The 20872-nt window shown below is 39.1% G+C and overlaps 1 protein-coding gene across 2 annotated transcripts; it reads right to left on the minus strand.

The window, feature by feature from the left end:
- Positions 1-191: 191 nt before the first annotated feature.
- On the minus strand, positions 192-20623 carry LOC140945952 (prolyl 4-hydroxylase subunit alpha-1-like). 2 transcript variants are annotated; one of them, XM_073395015.1, is made up of 12 exons: positions 20194-20623; positions 18021-18349; positions 16360-16411; positions 15501-15700; positions 12812-12982; positions 10945-11015; positions 4904-5003; positions 4281-4334; positions 3085-3147; positions 2331-2399; positions 1636-1732; positions 192-1144 (listed from the first exon to the last, which is right to left on the minus strand). In XM_073395015.1, exons 1-12 carry the CDS (start codon positions 20534-20536, stop codon positions 1074-1076), a joined length of 1620 nt encoding a protein of 539 aa, XP_073251116.1. In that variant the 5' UTR covers positions 20537-20623; the 3' UTR covers positions 192-1073. The 2 variants fall into 2 exon arrangements, with proteins under 2 accessions (XP_073251116.1, XP_073251115.1); XM_073395014.1 differs by lacking the exon at positions 10945-11015 and adding an exon at positions 7262-7332 and having other exon boundaries at positions 20194-20616.
- Between the last annotated feature and the right edge of the window lie 249 nt (positions 20624-20872).

The following is a 20872-nucleotide window of genomic DNA, read 5'->3' on the forward strand; positions in this document are numbered from 1 at the left end:
TCGTGGTTTATGAAGGTGGGAATGTCTAATTTTCATTGTGAAAATCACAAGAGATATCACCTATACCACGCTATATCTAGTGACATCTTGATCGTCATAAGGCATTGTGGATTTAAAAACATGTTTGAAAGAGCGCGAATTGCCGAATTCACTTTATAAGTGACGCCAGCGAGACGAAAACACAACCACTCTGCAAGATATAAAATTTATTTCCATTAAAGGAAATTCTAGAACTGCCAGATACAAAGATCACAAAACATAGCAACTCTCTCAGTATTATTAATCTGATAATATGACGATTTCTTACATTTTTAGCGGACAGTTCATAGTTTTCAGACTCCTTATAGACGAAGTATTAGAAACCTACTAACAAAACGTCTAAAGGTACGGCAAACCGGGCAGCAAAAACTTGCAACTTGTTTTGCAACATTGCAGAAAAAACGAATTAAAAAGCGATGTTGTGCGTTTTATTACCAACGTTCAAACCTGGCTTGTAACAAATCAGGCTGCTGCAAGTAGCGAGAATACTAACTTCTGATTGGATAAAAATACGCGGGAGTCACGCAATACATAGGAGCTACTTCAGTTGCTGCAAAACAAGTTTGCCTTTGGCCAGTAAAACGCGCAACATGTACATATTTTGTTTCAAAAAGGAGAACTTCCCTGCGCTTTCTGCAACAACATTTCGAACCTGCAACAACCTGATTTGTTGCAAGACAGGTTTGATTCATGGGTGGTAAAACGCGCTATATCGCTATTCGACTACTCTTACAGCATTGTTGCAAAACAAGTTGCACGTTTGTGTTGCCCGTTTTTTAACGTACCTTAACACCTAAATGGTTAAATCCTACACAACAGACCTTCCTGCAGTCCGCTCAAGTGAGCGCATTCACCGAAACGAGGCCGAGGCCTGGGTGACAGTTTCATACAAATCACTGTATCATGATTCTGTCATACCAAGCCTCAAGTTGGTGATTTTGTTCACAGAAATACAGAAAAGGTCTCAAGCGTTTGGTTATATTACTTTATTTTAACTCTTTTATTGAAACCGAGCGCTTCCCTGACCAGCGGTTTCACTCATGGCGAGACAGGGCACACGGCCGTCTGAATTCTTGCCCTCGCTCGTGGATCCACTTGTTTGCCACTAAAAATACGGAAATATCAAGTATTTAATACAGCAAAAAATATCAAGGAATAAACTATGGCTGGTAGTTAATCTGGCAACAATTTACTCGCATTAAAAAAGGGACCGTTGTTATTGCATCGGGTTTGGGACGCACCTTCCCGTGATTTAAGTAACAGTAGAAAAATATGATATCACGAGGGTAAAGTTGACACGTAGAGGTACATTTTTCAGTTCTCAATTTTAAATCATATGAGAAAAAGGAATGGTTGTTTCATATTTTTGAGCCTGTCGATAAAATCCTAAAGTGTGCCGTGGCAATTCAAATGAAAGCTACTGAGCATTTCTCTTTGATGATGTACGGTTTATTATGCTGTATAAGATGGTTCTAACTTTTGAGTCTGTTGATGTGTCGCAAAATTTAAACTAACAACTCAGTACTTTCTAGAGTATTAGTCATTTTGGATAACTGCGCATGCCCAAATTTGATATCATTGGAAGTGTGCGCTTACCCCATTTTTGGCCCACCAACACAGGGCACCCAGCATGTCTAGTGCTGGCATCTCCTATCCCACTGCGTTTCAGGTTCCACCAGAAAGCAGCGTCTCCCTACAAGAGTAGTTTCCCAATTAATATGATTTAGTTTAACTGGATTACGATTGGCTAAAAAATCTCACGCCACTTTCGCAACCAATCAGGTGCGGGCCCAAAGCCATTCGTTTCGTATCAAGCGCGTTTCCTCAGCTTGACGCCGACTCACAGTACCGCTTGACAATCACTCACGTCTTGATCCTCAAACTTTCGACTATCGTGTCTCGAGTCTCGAGAATAAAGTCTCGAGTTTCGAGACCAAAGTTCTGGTTGGCGGTTTACTGGATAGCCGAGGTTTGCCGTGTACCTAATAGTTTTTTAGCAGTCGCTTGAGCATCGAAAGAACAAAATCCTGTGTCGTGACCTATAGCCACTCTTAAACATTTCAAGAGACAGGGTATCAGCTTTGGGTATGAAGACTTTTGGGACTCGGCGTCCGTCAAACGATCAGATCTCATAGTGATGACCCTAACAAACAAAGAACTACTTGAATGGGCGACCTCAATATTTTTCACAGTTTCGGGGATTTAGCTCACTTTTGAGAGTTACATGACTGATGCAAACACCTGGAATAGTACGTTTTCCAAAGTTATACCTTCCTATTTTTTCACCTTACCTTGCTTGGAAATAACGTTGTACCAACTTGTGTAAACACTGTTCCACCGCCTGCCTCAACATCAGACATCTAGAATAACAAAGCGCACTGCATCAGTTTTCTAAAATAACTAAGATTGAACGCGCCCTCTAATTGGCCGAGAGGCGTGTGTGCAGGAAAGCATGTAAACATGGTTGTGACGTTAAGATGTTTTGCTTTTCGCGCGCTAATCACGAAAGCACGAATTTGAAAAAGTTTTTGAATTGAAAACTCGACAAGTTTACTTTATATACCCATTCCCTCGTCGGGTGAAACTTGAAAAATCTTTACAAACATGCTGTGTCAATTTTTTTCGCTTAAGCTGACATTTTAAGCGAGAAAAATTCAAAATTTGGAAAGCATATCTTTTGGAAAACAAGAACTGATTACGCGTGCAAGAATTCGTGACCAAGATTTCACGACTGGTGTGAATTTCTCTTTTAATCAGTTACATAACCAAGAGTTTTGCGTTTTTTCTTGGGAAGTTTAATTTATAAAAGTAATGGAAAACCTTTTCCGTGTTTGCATAGCCTTGCCGAGAGGGGTTGGGAGAATTCGACACAGTTATGCAAACCCAAGAGTCTCTGTAGCTCAGTGGTAGAGCATCTGGACTAGTTACCATAGTTACCAGAGAGTCATTTTTTCCTTCGAGACGCCTTTGTCACTGAGTGAAAAAACATCTTTCTCAAATGCAACATATTAACAAAGAAGTATGAATCTTTAAATAATGACTTACATAAGCGAGGACTGTAGCAATTCTGTTGCCTGTACCTAGCGATGAAAACTTGTCTTCATGTTCCTTTGGAGAGAGAAAAAACATAAATGCATAAAAGCAAAAAAGACCGCATATTAAAAAGGTTAAAAACACCTTGTATGACAGACTGCTTAACTCTGTCACAGGCAGTTGCCACCCACCCTAAAATACTACTCAGTAGCTTTTATGTAAATGCTTAGAATTTAGGATTTCGTCCCCAGAATCAAAAGTTAAGAATCACCTTGTGCACCGTAATAAACGGTACGACAGGAAAGGACTACTTGGTTTAAAAAATACGTTAGAGATCCCTTTTACAGCATTATAAACAGTACTACAGGAAATTACTGCTAAGTAGTGTTCACTTGAATGGTTTCAATTTTGGATTATCTCCAACGACTCCATAGTTAGAATTATCTCATACAAAATAATTGTAGGTTCAGTTTAAATTTGTCGTTCAGCCCCAATTTTTTTATTTTATTATTTGTTTTTAAACTAAAGAAGTATTTTAAAAAGGAAAAAAAATGGAACTACCAAACTTGTTATATGAGAACCTGTCTTAATCCTCCCACTCTGAGACCAAGTTATGGCAAGAACATTTGTCACTGTTACTTTGAAATCCGTGGGCAAATTCCTTAGGTGTTACAATTCACAAAAAACCGCTTTGGCAGAACTTTGCATGGTAAAGTTTATTTCTTAGGATTCTACACAAAGAAATACGATTTTTTTTCGTAAATGTTTTTATTTGGCCACTTTAAGGTGTCAGAGTGGAAGGATTTGAAGTAATTAGTTTCAGTAGGTTGATATAGCGACAGAATGTGAACTCCAGTTGACCACGGGAAAGCGCGCGGAAAGGACTGAACGCAACTTCCGGTGTGCCGCGCTGCCATATTAAGGGGCTAACGCAACAGCGTTTTTGAGCGACGGACGTCAACCGGAAGTGGACTTTTAGCATCACTGGGGAGTGGTTAGGTTCAAACTCTCGGGTAAATCCTCTTTATAAAAGAAAAGAAACTTAGCAGTACAAATTTGTTAGAGTCAAGGCATGTAAAAAGGGAGAAGGACTCACTTCCGGTTGACGCGCGTCGCTCAAAAATGTCTTTGCTTAAGCTCCCTAATTAAGCCAATTTTTTTCTTTGCGCGCGCCGCCGTCACAGTAAGACTTTTAAAGTAATACTTACTCTTGCATGGTCAAAATGCGGTTCGTAGTGACCAGCTATGCCATAATTTACAATCTATAAGTGGAAAAAGAAGTATCTCAAAAGTATTCTTTCAACAGAACATCCTGTTCTTTCAACATCTTCACAAAATAATAGGTCGACCTTTATAGTCGGAGCGGATACTAAGATTTTGTATGGGAGAGATTTGCTTCAGTCAAAAGTGCTTTTTTTCGGGCGGAGGAAGCGAAGGCACGAGGTGAACAGGCGTTATAGGCCTCCGCTGATCGTGTAAACTGAGATTCAGTTAGTGGGATTACGTGACGGAGTGGCACTTCCACAAGGACCCCCGCCCCTCCCAAGAATGCAGGATAATCCTTAGCTTCTGCTCAATTTTTACGTCGACAAGCTAAAGATAAAACATGGACACAGATCACGTGGATAAAATTCGCGGATTGAAGGCTTTGTCTGTCGCGTGAGGAGGGAAGACAAAAGAGTGATTACTATTTTTTCGAGCTTTCTTTTCATAAACGCATAAGTTGCGTCTTTAACTGTGAGGATCTTCTCTACATTCACTTCTTCCTTCCGCGGTAGAAATATATGAGATTCATATATTCATCACTTTCTAATAATTTCATGATCTATACCTGTAGTTCCTCTGCAGTGTCCATAGTTAGACCAGTCACGTCTTCAAAACGCCGACTTACTCGTCTGATTAATTCGTGATCGGTGTCCTTTAACCAGCCACTTGCAACAGTAAAAGACACAAATAGGCAAAAAAATAAACTTAGCATAATAAACAAAATAAGAAAATGCGGTAGGAGGCAAATAAGTAAGCATGGTTTTAAAGGGTAGAAGAATGTTAACTATATTAAAAAAGAAAAAACAAGTTAAAAAAGAAAGAGATTTCAACAGAAAGAGAACGAATTGCTGACCACGTAAGTATGGAAAATAAAATATCAAATGCAAAAAAAACAGAGATGTACGCAGAACTGTCATTCACTTGTCAAGGTCAAAGTTTGATTTCCAGTTAAAAACATTAAAACATATTCCTTTCAACGGAAGATAGCCGACAAATTACTAAATTTAGGATGTACCGTAAAATTCCGAAAATAAGCATCTCCATGTATAAGCCCCTCCGATTATAAGCCCCACACAAACTCGTAACACAAAAAGCCCTCCGTGAAATCGCCCCTCCAAATATAAGCCCCCCGGGGGCTTGTAGTTGGAAAATTGCCCTCAAATACAAAGTAAAACAAAGCAAAAACGGTAAATTCCCTTCCAACTAAAAGCTAGCCAAATCGATTTTGAAACGCAAACTTCCCTCCATACATAAGCCCCTCCGAATATAAGCCCCTCAAAAAGGGCCTTTGGAAAATATAAGCCCCGGGGTTATTTTCGGAATTTTACGGTATTAAGTACCGAGAGCATCATTGAACAGAATGAACTCAAAATTCAGTTAAAACGTAAGCTGGCTTAAGGCGTTAAGCATTAGCAGTTACTCAGACTATGTCAAGTCCTCCAGTTTTCTGTTTCCCGCTTGTTTAGCAGTCTGCGTGGAAACGTTTCCGATCGAGTAATTACTTTCTCGACAAACTCGCGTGGAAACGCTTGCTTCGTAGGCTTCTTGTTTATCAAATGGCCCAGAGGTTATCAAGCTACTGAGGGGTGTACTGTGGATTATTTTGCCTCCCTTCTAGCCCTCCCTGGAAGGTAGCTTGACACTTCTCAACAACCCAAGATGGCCCCGGCTGTCGAAACCTAGCACGTCATCTGACAATCACACAGAACAAAGAAGGACAGTATGAAGAAAACTGCTATTAGTTCACAATAAAGGTTATGGTTAGCCCTTAAGTTTCATTAGTTCAGCATCCTAGTTCTCTCTACTTCGCGTGAAGCATACTCATGATGATTGGCAGTAGATTAGCTGTTGAAGCTAGGTTAGACAGAGGCATCCACTGAGGAAATCTAAGCACATGCACGGTTTTTCTGTATTCCAACAACATCTCTAGTTTTATTTTTGGATAAAAGAAAAAAAGGAAGATTTAAGTGTTTGCTGTTTTCTTGAAAAAAAATTCACTTTACTGTGTCACAAACAACACAAATTTTCCCTAACACGAAGATGATTGAACACACTTCACTTTCAGAGATGTGATGGATGCCTTTCATTAAAAGGTTAATTTGTAGGCGGTAGTGCAAAATATCTGCAAAAGCATTATTATAACGTTAGTTTCATGCAAGCGTTGGAAGTTCTTTTATGCGAGAATTAAGAAAAAAACACACACACACTTTTCGCTTCGACAAACTTCAATTTACCCTAGGTTAAGGTTCAGTTATTGCTATTTCGATTAATATTTTAAAACATCGGTTTTCATTTCCTCGTCCTTATTCATTCATTACAACGTTTATTCATCTTTAAGTTTAACGTCTTGATATAATTATAATCATTATTACTAAGGTGAAAAATGAAAAGAGATATTAGCCTTTTGGTCATCGTCGACCCTAAGAATTTAGAATAAAAGCAACGCTGGGCTTTACAACATCTTATCCATTCGTTAATTGCTCGCTCATTCGTTCTTTCAATCAACAATCAATCAGTTGATCAAACAATCAAATAAGTTTAGTATAGGGTCAGCTTATATTTACGAGCATAATATTTGCATTGATAACCCCGAGTGGGGCTACTTAGCAACGTTTTATACGGGGAGGCTCAAACCCAGGGGGATACATGTACTTCCTAGGGATACCTTTTTCACACTTTGAGTATACAAAAGGCAAAGGGTTGGGATTTCTTAAGTTAAGGTATATGAAAGGGCAAGGAAATTGGTAATTTAGATATTTAAAAGGGCCTTTAACTAAAATATGGTTGTATCACTTTCTTAATGTTACTACATAAAATGTCAAGACGAAAGGGTTATTATATTTCCGTGGAGTGCACGAAAGGGGTACCTTTTTCTGACAAAAATGATGTATAATAGGGTTGGACCTTGGGGCTGATAACCAACCTTTTGCTAATGCGGTAGGCAGCGTATTCAAGTTTTCCTGTCACAGGGTGTTGTATGGTTGCACGGCGGAGCTGTTTGGAAACGTCAGTGAATAACATGAGTATGAGTAACACACATCGACATTTGAGATGAATTATCCAAAAACACCGATTTCGCATTTGTTTATTCAAATCCGAAAATGGGCTATTAAGAATCTACAGGTCATGAAGCAACATTCTGAGTGGATTCACTAAGTCAAGTCTACATTATATCTGGATTCTTAGGATCTATATTTCAGCCGTTTTTTTGTATTTTCATTTTGGGGGCGGGGTGGTAAAGTATCCCTAAAAAGTACATCTGGCAAGCGATTATCCAGGCTTGGAGTATGTACCCAAATGATTCTCTCCGGGTTTCAGCCAACATTCATTTTAAGAATCCAGTTCCGACTGATATTTCGTTTCTTTATGATTTCATCCACCCCATCCAACAATCTTGAATTCTCCCAGACAAACGCGACTTAGCCTGTAACACACTATCTAGCACTTTATGCTATGCATAAGTCACGATGAAGACCCGAAAACAGGCCTATTTTTTCTCGTTTTTCAGGCGAGCGATAGCAAGTGCGAGGCGGGCCGGGGAGCGCGACATTCGCGCGGCTTGGGACAAGTACAACTTTGATTATTGGTTTTTAGTTCTAAGGCATATTAAAATAGGCTTTTGAACAACTTTTTCGGCTTTTAATAAATTATGGACTGATACAAACATGAATTTCACGTGTATATGAAAAGTATTTCACGTGTTTTGTATATGAATCTCTTGCTCTGAAATACAGAAAACAACTGAAGATAAAAAGGTAAAAAAAAACAGTCTTTTCATTCCTTACGATTTTCGAAGTGATATTACGAGAAGTTACATGTTGATCACTATTGGGGCTCAAATGTTGAATAATACTACCTCCAGAAAGTGTCTCTAGTCAAGCTAAACCCAATGTCACCAAATCACCTGCGTTTTCCCGCGCTTATAGTCGGCTACATGTATTCATTGCGAGATCCGATTGGCTCGTTTGAATTTGTTCGCGCATTGCGATTGGTCCGGCAGAGGAATAACCTTGGTTTGAGATAAAACCCCTCAAACTCTACTTTCTGTGGCATAACGAATCCGTTTTAATACTAAGATACTGTATACGGCTTTTGGTATGTTTAACGTTTTGGTGGGTCTTAGTATATCCTTTTTCTTTCTTTTCTTTTTTCCTCTACCGACTTTTATTTTAAATGTGTATTCCAGAAATTCATGGATAAAAATTGATAAAATAGAAACAAATGATCGTCAAGCAACACATATCTGTTGAACAATGTGCCATGTGTCTACAGAAATATTTGATTCCGGAGAAACCTCGTTGCTTTTAAAAAAGCCACATATCATAACACAATTTCCGTTACGCTACATTTTCTAAAACTACCTCATTACTCGACTGCATTATTACCACTATCTGCTTCTCCGCTAAGTAAAGAGAAACAGTATAATGAAAACTCTTGGGAGAGACCGCGAACAGTTTTGCACGGTAGCGAAAACGCCATCTACGGCGCAAGACGCAGAAAGGATATTTAGGATCTATGATTAAGCAGTCCCCAATCACGAGCAAGTCAGGATGAACTTAAGGGCTAACAGACCATTATATAGATAAAAAGGCTCGCTGATGTATTACTTTCGTAAAAATGTGCTTTCACACAAACGGCTTGCTTAACTGGACTTTTGATAAAATCACTTGCTCTGTACGAAAATAATAATTCTGTGTGGAAACATTAGCCTGAATTTCATCCGATTACTTCGGGTCGTTATTACTCCCTCAGTAAGTAATAACGACTCGAAGTAATCGGATGAAATTAAGGCTATGGAAACATGAAGTTGTGGTAGCGTGATTAGTTTGTGTTTAACACAATCTGCCAATCCACTTTATAGTGCACTGTTTACAAACCTTTTACTGACTCTATATTCAGCTTCTTCTAATGTTCCATCGTCAAGAATTATTGTAGCACGGGCAAACTACATAATTTCACACGAGATAAAAAACAAAAAGGCGCAAAATTTATGGGTCGCTTTAAAGGTTTTATGTGGCAACAAAACGACACGTTTGTATCAAAAACGGTCTTAACTACTATTTTGAGATTTCCCTCAAGACTGAATCGGTGTTCAGTCAAATTGGGACTGTTTTGAGGAACGAATTCTGATCCAGTTTCCAGCGCACCTTCGTAAAAGCCAATAGCACACGTTCGATACATGAATTCTAACATCACTCTAAGGCTTTCTGATGATTTTTATATTAATATTTTTGGTTTGGTTTTCTTTGTGTTAAAGTCTCTTCTGGGATTTGCAAGATAATGAAGTCGTGAAAAATTTGCAACTTTGTCCATAAAGCCTCGGAGTCATGTTAGATTAATATATCGAACGTCCCATAATGCAATTCAGGTGTATTCAGCGCATACTTCATTAAGCGGACACCTGCAAAGGTCCCTGACTTTCCGCTTAATTAAGTTTTCAAGTTAGAACCACCCTGTACAGCACTAACATCACTTTAACTGTCGCTGAAAAAAGTTTCTTACTCTTGTTTAATTTAGACCTATCATGTTGTAAATAATAACTTCAAATTAGTTCTACGGCATTACGCAGGATAATCTCAATGTTGTAATTAAGCTGTGATTCTTACAATGATCTCTTAAACTTTCCAGCTTTAAAGATTACCTAAGAAAATTCAGGCTTGGCAGTAATTTAGTTACAAGCGTCGTCTGTGTATCTTGGTACAGACATTTTGAATGTCACAAGCAGACAATGGGGCTGAGATTAAACTACAATTAACCAGGGATTTAAGGTAATAAATTTTGCAGCGGATAACAAACGTTTAATCGACAACTAAATGACAGTTCTGAAGTTGTGAATTGATGAAAGAATCCCCAAGAAGCGACACTGAGAAAGTATAAGGTCAAGGTGTAATGCACCAGAGTATGTCGATAATCACGATCATGAAATTAAAATTCTATGAATCAAGACGCATGTACCTTTGAATCGCATGAATGGTTTGGAGTGCCTATGAGGTATTTTACTAATACGTAGGACATTTTTTAAAACCTTGATATTATCTCGCCAACGGTCGAGTCAGAAAGTGAGCATTTCTCGCGTTTGGCCAAAACGAGATTTGCTGGGCTTTCATTGTCAATATAGCGCAATTTCCTTATGAATGCTCATGCAATAGCGTTTACAGAAGTTTAAAAAATAATTATTATTATAAAAGTACATCCAATTAAAAATAAAGAACCTCGTCATGAAAAAACTTGGGAAAATAAAAACGTTTTCAGTTTAATTTTAAAACATGATAGACTTGTGGTTGTCCTTGAGTCCTGTGTTAAGCTGTTCCGCAACTTTGGGGCAGCGAACATAAAAGCACGATCCCCAAGGGTCTTTGATGATTTCATTGGAGGAAAGCGGAGTAAGGCTCATGGAGGACAACAGGTTGTCAGCGATTTTTACGGTAAATTAGAATTTCAGCTGTCTCCAAACTGAACTGAACTGAAGTGAACTGCCAAAGTTGCCTTATACATTTCTCCGGCAAACTACTTTCGACAAATCGGTGTGCAACAATTGTAAGATACAAAAAACTGCCAAAAAAATCACTTCGTAGGAACTTTAATATTACAAGAGATGCATAATACCTTTTGCTAACTCTGTATCTAGCATGTTCAAGTTCACCAGTTACTGGACTTCTCACTGTAGCTCGGCGAAGCTGATTGAGATAAGGCCAACATATAACCGTTATTGACCCAGTGAAGGGTCTGACATGAGATCAGTTTCCAATTAGCCTAATAGAGCAGTCGTTGAATTCTTAGGCGAGGGAGCGAACCTCATACCTTTTTCACGCCCACTGCTGCCCTGGCAACATTCATTCTTTTTTTAATAAAGGGGCACCACCATTGCCAACAACTTTTTAAGGATGTATTTAACGTTTCACATATCAATGTGGTACTCAGAAACCATGAAGGATTTAAAGACTTTTACGATCCTCGATTTTTGTAGGCTGAATTTCAGCCGTCTCCTTTAGGCGAAACGCAAGCTCCCGAGGGAGGTCTTTCTCGTGAGTTTGCGTCTCGAGGAGACGGCTGAAATTCTGGCTATAATTGCTTGTCAAGATAAGAGATGCAATTTCATAGGGGACAAAAGAGTTGTAACCATTGAATTTGCGGGTGAAATCCTCGTGTAGCTGAAACTTTATTTTGCGACGCTTTTGGCGAAGTAGTGCTGCACAAGGTTGTTCTTACTTTTCGAGTATGTGGCGAAAATCCTTAATGTAACCATCTTTAATGAAAGCTAGTCGCAGTCATGTGCAGTTGTTTTAGGGGTGTCCGTGAAGTTTAGGTATTTTCCATGGTTTTGATCTTGACTTCTTTTCGAACTGGGAGGTTAGGGCAAAAGACGGTCTTCCAAGACTGACAGGCTTTTCACACAATGCTGCTGGTTTTGGAAGGAGCGCTACATGATGTCCAAATCATAGCCAAATCACGGCTACGCAACCCTTCCTTGCGTCGTCATGTAACACATTGCTCGGAGAGACGTTGCGTTACGACATAAAAAAAGAATGCGTACGACACTGGATAAGCCAAAAGAGTGACCAACAGAGAAAACTTCTGTGTAACATCACACTGTTACAATGTTAGTGATAAATCCGAATAATTTTACCAGTCAATTAAGTAAAACTAGTGAAACTTAACTTTTGGTTGCATTTGTGGTTCTACGTTTAAGAGTTGCTAGCCACCAAAATGTGAGAACTCTATTAAGTATTTTCCAAAAAGACTAAAAACGAAATCATTTCCATTTGTAGTTCGCAACAGAATCTATTTCCTCCACACGAGTACCACAAATTTCTCAATCGCTTCAGTTGGAATTAAAAAAAAAGAATTACTGAATGTTCTCTGTACATACACAGTCTTAACAGCTAAGGAGCGATGGCTATGTAATTAAAAATCGAAGGGACTGTGTCAATAATGATGTGAAAAAGTCACCACAACAACTTCGTCAGCCACGAAAACTTTTCAGTCACGTGATTGTCCATCACGTGACCGTTCTTAGATTCGGTCATAGGTAACTGAGGAGGACCTTGTGATAGAGTAGAAATGTTTTACCCCGCAAAAGTCCATACTTATTAATCATTTACCAAGCTTCTGGAGCAAGGAATTACAATGGACCCTTAAAAACAACCATCCATCATAATGAAGGACATTTGCGCCCAAGTTGTAGTAAAGTCAATTAAATGATGAATGCCGTAGGATCCCAATATAATAAACAAACTGTTGTAATAATGAGCGATTTTTCCAGGGCGTTGGTTCTTCATAATATCAAAGTTCCGCTGTATACTTTTCAGGAGTCTTGACTCCAAAAGCAATGCCCTATACAGCTATGACAAATAATGGTAAACCCAAAATATAATTCAGGGTATCACCAGGTACCAGTAATCAAGATATTCCATTCAATAGAGCTATGTGTTCTTGAATTGAATTTATAAAGTTAACAACAACTGTACATTACCCTTGGTGCTGCCAGCTCCTTTATTACTTCCATCTCCACATCTGATAAAATGTCACGGAATAGAAAAATCTCAGGTTTCACGAATACTCTTTCAATCTTGGCGGGTCTGATCTTCAGCCTGGGAGGATCATTATAGTACCAACAGAGCATTTTACTTTCCTCCCATTTAGTCTGACAACAAAAATACATAATACGAACAAAGTTCAAATGAAGATATGATCATCGCAGTGGTAATTGCAATTTAAGTAATTGCAAATTAACCCGAAAAAAAATTTCGGGACTTCAACGGGATTCAAACCCATGGCCTCTGCGTTAGCGCTTCAGTGCTCTACCAATAATTTGAGCTATGAAGACCCATACATTGGGAGCAGGCCAATTTTGTTGAGTTCATCTTAACCCATGAGTGGAATGAAACAATGAAGATAAGAATTCCATTTAAAATTTATGGAGTATAGCCTGTTCCAGGTGTTCAGATAGTGGGGACAGCACGAAGAAAAGTGAGCAGGAAAAACAGCAAGGGGGTGGGGGGTAGGGAAAGAAGTAACGGTGTTCCCTCCTCTCTCTCCCTCCCTCTTTCTTTCTTCCACTGCTTTGCATTTTGTGCTGCTCTCCACTAACTGAACGCCTGGAACAAGCTAATGGAGTATGGCCATGTTACCCTGTGTGGCACGCGTTCAAAGGGGAAAGGGAAGGTGGAATTTGGGTGAGCTAACAGGCGAAGGGGGCACTTTGTATTGTCATGCACCCGCCTTCAACATCCTGCCACGCTGGCTAACAAGACCATGTTAGCTCCTTGAATTAAATACAAAATTAAAAGTTGATTGATCGCATCTCACTCATACATGTACAGCTGTAAGTTATGATTCTTTATTTAACAAAATATTATCTTAAAAAAAAAAAACGGATAATGTAAGTAAACAAGAGTGCTGGACCAATACAGATGCCCTTAAAATAACTGAGAAAGAAGGTACTGCCTTTGCTCAGCAAGCTCCTCAAATCTTTTTGTATGGTGTGCCGTTCGCTCTATCTATAATAGTGTCAGGGAGAATTCCCAAAAAAAATGGTGGGAGTGGTCATAGTATCTTTCTATCATCATCAGTCCCTACCAGGGGTTTCGTTTGAGGCCGGATGCCACACACAACGTCCAGTTGTTTGACATTTACAATCTGGTAGTTCACAGAAAATCTTTATTTTTTTTAAGACTGTGTGAAAATCGTTTTTTTTATATATAGTTATGTAAAGCATACAATTTTTTGTGAGCATTTTTTTTTTAATGCCTTAAAAGACCTTCCCAGTTAACCAATTGCAGGGAAATTGCATTTTAGAGAGTCCAATTCAAAAAAGCTCCTCTGGCACTCAACGTTTGCACCTGTGGCACAAACGGTGCAAGTCAAGCAGCTACATGTAAACCTCTGTATCCGGTAATTCCACGTTACTGAAAACCCTGGTACCTACTCTCTTAGTAAGGAATAGGACAGGAATTCATCTTTCTTCCATTAAGTTATTTACTGTTCCTGTATTTGAAAGCAAAGTAGTTTTACAGTAAGGGGTGATTAGCCTCATGCTTAGCCCCCAACCTGGAGGCCCAGGTACTAACCTTCAACAAATTTGTCACCATTTAGCCTGCAAAGCTGGCAGATTTATCTTTGCTCGACTGAGAATTTTGGTGGCAAAGCAGCAAGTGCCAGAGGTCGGCACAGAGGGCACAAGAAAATTACACGTGGCCCCAGTTGTTCACAAGGGGGATATTACACTATCCATCAGATAGAAAGAAAAGAAAAGTCAGTTTTACAGCCTGCCATTCAGGCAAGCTGTAGCTAGCATGTACTAGCCCACAAGTCATTTCAGCTACCCCCAAAACCCTTTTCGATGAGCAGGATTGATTACAATCCTTCTGTGATTTGAATTTCCCAAAAAACAGCACTTGCTCGTCAGGCAAGTTAAGAACAAAAATCACTAGGCCGATAGCAAAATCCACTAGCCCCTGGCTATCGGACACGACTTTTCTTTGCACGCTGAGTACTATCCATCTTTTGAACAACCTGGGCCTAATGTATAACTTGTCTTTTATGAATGCATGCAAGTTTAAACAAATTACATGTATAACAGCCAAGCAGAGGAAGGGTCTCCTTATTCTTCATATGGCTTTGCAGCTCCTCTGCCAAAATAACCAAGCCGCCAGCCGGCAGGCTATCATAGACTGATTTGTTGTTAATGAGTTGGTACAGCTGTACATATTACATAGGGGGTGAAAATAAATTTAAGTCATACCCAGAAAGCAAGATTCTGGGGCCACTAAGGGGTGCTTTTAAAAATTTCTGACAGGTAGTCCTGACATTTTGATAGAGAATTAATTATCTTCTGTCAAACTGACATCACCAAACATTTTGTTGAGGCCCTGCCGGGGGGGGGGCATGTCGCCCATCTGAATTTTAAAACGTCTCGTGTCGGTGTATAAAATTGCTTGTCGCTTATTGTCGGCTTTGCCATCACTGTCGCAATTTGGCCAAGGGAGGTTGTCTCTTGTCGCGATTTCATTTTACGCGCTGCCGCTACATTTTTGGGCCATGTTGCTTGTCGGAATTTACCTTGGCAGGGCCTCTTTGTTGTACCCACAAAATGAAGGACACTGTCTCAGCAGTAGGGAAACTATATAGCTTATTAGATTGACTGTAAGTCAAACACTCACCAAATTTCTGACCTCACCGCGACATAGCCTTTCATAATTTTGGAAAGATGAACTTCGATGAAAATTAGTTCGTTCATTCCTTGGTTTCACTTTAGTTTCTGTGATAACTCCTGTATCACCTCTGCGACCTGTCCCTTTGTACATCTTTATTTCTTCCCCAAAGTACTCTACATTGCCTTGTGCTCTTTCATGTGTTGGGTCTAAACAGAACACAAGATCAATGCAAGACATCCTGACCAAAAAATCTTTCAGCCTCTATAAAGATCCCTATATTGATTTATACATCCATATAATACAAGTATATTGGTAAGGGTACCTATGGCTGCAACTACCTTTTTCAAACAGGAAACTAGTTATTTAATCCCGGGGAGGGATACTTGGGTTAATTTTTGCTGGGTATGTGCTACCGGCCCCTCAGAACCCCTACCCCATAATAGTCTATTCTGTGGCCAATTATAGACCCCATCTTAGTCACTTTTGGGCAAATATGTAATATTCGCAATCCCAACTGTCTTAGTCCCTTTTCAATATTTTTACGAATTGACCCATCTTCTTAGATTGAATGAAGAACACTTTACTTTTTATCTACTGCAGTACAAACATTCTGGTACGTTTGCTAACCTTGAATATGAAGAACTGTCTTACCCCCAAAAATCCAAAAATGTACGACCCCATTCTAGTAACTCCATTGAAAATGCGACCTCATTATTTATAGTCAGTCCAGTTGTGAAAATGTGACCCCATCCAGCAGCACATCCCCATTAGCCTCTTATAAGGAAGTACCCTCCCCCCCTCCTCCAGGTATTTAATGAAGATAGAACAAAGCCATTAGGTTTGCAGCTAAACCATAAACACATACCTAGTTCAACCATCTTCTGAGAATAATTTAAGGCCTTTTTTAGGTTTCCTCGCTGAAAATGAAAAGAAAACCATTGGATATAAATAACTGCATCGTTAACAATCTGACAAAACTGCAAATCAAGATGTAATATTCAAAGAGTTGTTTTCTCCCACATTAAGGGTAAACAAAGGGGAAAAATCTCTATCTGAAAAGGGTACATGTAGTCAGTAATTTATTGAAAAGCTTCATGCAAAAATACAGGCAAATTTCATCCAAATAATAAATGACCAAACAATGGGAGATCAACTTGAAATGCTGACAGCCACTAATTTATATGTTAGTGGAAAGCACAGTTAAGAATTATAAAATAATATATTTATATTATGCACTGGAAGCTAACCATGCAGAACATTCTGGCATTAATTCTACATGTAGCTTGAAAAGTTTGACATACCACATACGTTATTAGAAAGGTGACATTAAAAGACTTTTTGAAGCAGATCATCACCTACGTTTTGAGTCTTAAAAGCCAATGACATCATTGACAAGTGACCAATGACACAGTCAGTAACCATAATGATGCAACAACTTATAAAAGTTTCCTGATACCATCAACTGACAATATGTTTTCTACTAAAATGTCTTTGATGATTGCCAAAATGCCTGTCACTGCAGGCACCAGGACTACCACAAAATTCCAAAAATAAGCCCTGGGGCTTATATTTTTCAAGGGCCCTTTTTGAGGGGCTTATTTTTGGAGGGGCTTATCTACGGGAGGGAAATTTGTGTTCAAAATTGATCGGGCTAGCCTTATAGTTGGAAGTAAATTTACCGTTTTTGCTTTGTTTTACTTTGTATTTGAGGGCAATTTCCAAGTACAGGCCCCCGGGCGGCTTATATTTGGAGGGGTGATTTAACGGAGGGTTTTTTGCATTACAAGTTTAGGGGGCTTATATTTGGAGGGGCTTATACACAGAGGGGCTTATTTTCGGAATATTACGGTATGGTATTTTCTCAACTTACCCGCACTGGTCAGAATTTATTTCTAGTCAGATATTTTTGGCCTGTATTGAATACTGAACAGGCAGATCCTGGTCGTAATATACTTTTGCTTTGGGGTGACCAGGAAATCTTTTTTGTTTGCTCCAAATACATATCCTCAGCACCCTGGATTTCAACAGTTTATGGCTTTTGGGCTCCATTAAAACTAATTTTTTCTCGGAGAGCAATGCCTAAAGAGGAAGTATTTGTGGTGTAACTGTTATACCAAAAATACAATGCAAATGCTCTAGGGACAATGTGTAGTTCAAGAAAATATCTATACCCCCCTCCCTCATGGAGGGCAACGAAGTTCGAAGTTAAATGTATCTTGAGTGTGTGACTTCATAACATTGTGCAACAACATTTTTGACACAAATATTCTTGCCAGAGGGTCCTAACCAAGTTGAAAATTTATGGAAATTACAGGGGGTGGGGGAGGGGGTGTGACAAGCACCCCCTGGAATGGAAATTCAAAGGGGGTGGAGGGTCTAAAGCAAGTGGGGGGGGGGTTGGATAGTTTCTGGAACTACACAATATTATAACATTTACACTGTACATGAGTAACAATTATTGGAATTGCAAAACTAGTATATTCATTACAAGCATCAAAAAACACTGTCTTCATAATAAAATATCACCTTGTACTCTGAAAATGAGAGATGGTCATAAATGTCAAACAGGTTTACATCCTCAAGCTCATTTCCTGCATGGTACAACTTTAAAGTCTCATCCATCCACGACTTGGTGTAAAACATGTCGCTGTTCAGATATGCATGTCTACCCACATCATAAACTTCACTCAAATGCATTTTTGGTGAGGGTACAGAACCAGGCAACTTGCCCTGAACAAATGCTGAAGGCTGAAGTTGATATGTATCTTGAAGACGCAGAAGTGCTGTGATTGCTCCATCATAGTCTTCTTTAGATGGGAAAGATTCTTTATGCTTTGCTATCGCATCGCTCACAGCTACAAGTAAAAGATCAAAGTGATAAAATAATGTATAAATATTAACAGAAGTGCAAAGAACGAATCAACCATTGCCTCTTGACAGGAGCTTTAAACTCCTCAACTTGCACAAGGCTGTGCTCTAAGAAAACCTGAAGGGGGCCCAGTGCTCTGAACCTGTGAAATCCTGGGTGCCCAGCATATGATTCCTTACCCCGCGAGCAGAGTCTCCTTCAATCTTCCTAGATAAGTCGGACGAAGGAGACTCTGCTTGCAGGGTAATGATTTCTATGAAAAATCTAAGAATTTCTAGTCGCCAGGGGGCAAAAGTTGGGTGCCAGGGGCCACCGTGCACTGATTGCATAATCAGTTCTAATGGAGCTATGAAATTATCAATACAGTGAAACCTGTCTTAAGCGGACACCGTATTAAGCGGACACCCTCTATTAAGCGGACAGTAGCCGAAGTCCCCAAATGTATTTCCCTTATTTACTTTAAATGAAACCTTTATTAGGCGGACACCTCTATTAAGCGGACACAGACACCTAAAAAGTACCTGAAATGGTCATTTCTATTGTTACCAACCTGTATTAAACGGACACTTGTAATTAAATTCCACCACCAAACATGCCAGACAAATTTTTCAATTTTTACATTAAAAAACGTGACTTGACGAACTTATTTGATGAGTTTCACAGTACAGTATTGTTTTCTATTTCGTTTTGTTTGTAAAGAGCTTGTTTCACTCATCCTTCTTCAAATTTGAGTTGCAATCTATGTTTATGGTACTTTGATCAACTGGTCCACTTAAATAAATAAATTTATGCAAATGTATATCGTCATAGTCTCTACGAGTACAGCTAAATGTTTCCACTGTTCATTTGAGTGGCATTTGACACCTCAAATGACATTATCTATCGAAACCTGTATTAGGCGGACACCCTGTATTTTTAAGCAGACACTACGGCATTCCCCGAGGGTGTCTGCTTAATACAGGTTTCACTGTAGTTGAAGTCCCTCCTGGACCCCAGGAAGCCAGGAGGGAGTTGGGGCAAACGGGGTTAACAGTCTTCAAGGTCCTTTTGTCTATAGGTATTCAGGGTCATTCAACTAATGGCACTGAACAAATTATTCGCCGGCTGAAAAATTTGACTGGACACTTAATTTACAAGGGACCATTCAATATTTTCACTTTGATCACACAAAACTTTCAATGGCTAGGCATCTAAAAGGTAGTTCCCTGTGAAAGGAACACCTAGACACAAGAATTTTCAACGGGTCGAAAATTCATCTGGTGCCATGTTAGGGACATACATGTAACCTCAGTTTCACTAATATTAACGCCTTAAATAGGGTATCTGTGAAGAATTCACTCGCCAGATTCAGCTAGACGGCTAGATTTAGTTGCTAAGTTACTCTTATGTTGTCAAGCCTTATTTTAATTTCAGCGAACGGAATAATTGACACGTATGCAAGATGGTGTAACGAAACTAAGATAATAACTTTGGTGATTTTTTAATACACTGCAGCGTTCAAAACGTTTCAAATTGCCTATGCATTATTAAATGTATTAATTTGGGGAAATTACCTAAACGATTATCTAAGCTTAAAGAAATGAATTTTAGTTAACACTGCACTGATTAGTGAAGAATCGACATGAGAGTGTTCATTGTTTTTGTAAATAAGGATAATTAACATATTTCAGCAGCTGATCGACGAGAAAATTCAAAGGAAGTCCGATAAGTACGAAACGATCAATAACCAACAGAGTTGTATTGAAATAATAGGCTAATTTCACTGTATTAGTAAAAAGCTTACGAAATGAGCATTACGTTAGCTGCTTAGCTACATAAGATAAATCTTACCCTCCGAATTATCCAGCTGAATTAATCTTTCAACCTCAGGCCATTCTTTATAAAATCTCCTGATTTCTAAATAAGAGTTCACAGGATGTCCCAAATAACGGGAAACATCGTCACCGACCAGTTCATGAGCCGCATTAACTTTCGTGAGAAACATCTTGAGTTTGGACAATCGCTCTTGCTCTAAACTAAGATATCTCTCCAATTCGAATCTCATTTCTCGTTCTCTGTATACAAGATTCTCCAACTCCACAACAGCTGTGAAAAGTTCAGCCCGAATACTACTGAATATGAGACTAAAAATTACTGTCAACGGGAGCGATCGATGCCATAGCACTCCAGCCATTTTGCCAGCAGCACAGAGCCACCGCAAGTCGGAAATGCGGCCGAGACGATTTCAAGAAGATAAAAAAAGTACGAATGTAATGAGAATTTCACTATTTATCGTCATAAACACGAAACTTAAAACACGCTATCCTTGCATGTATCGCTTCCAAATTAACCTTTTTATGGTAATTTGTAGTCATTATACTTTTAAATGTATGCGTTGCGGAAAAAATTTACCTTGGAAGTGCTAAGGAAACTTAAAAAATATGCCTCTTGGCACACCGGCGAATTCAAAATTCTTTTAACATTTGTCGCAGCGGAATGAAAACCTGCCAAAAAGAGGAATGAATCGCTT

Source organism: Porites lutea, chromosome 8 (genome assembly GCF_958299795.1).
Source record: "Porites lutea chromosome 8, jaPorLute2.1, whole genome shotgun sequence".
NCBI lineage: Eukaryota > Metazoa > Cnidaria > Anthozoa > Scleractinia > Poritidae > Porites > Porites lutea.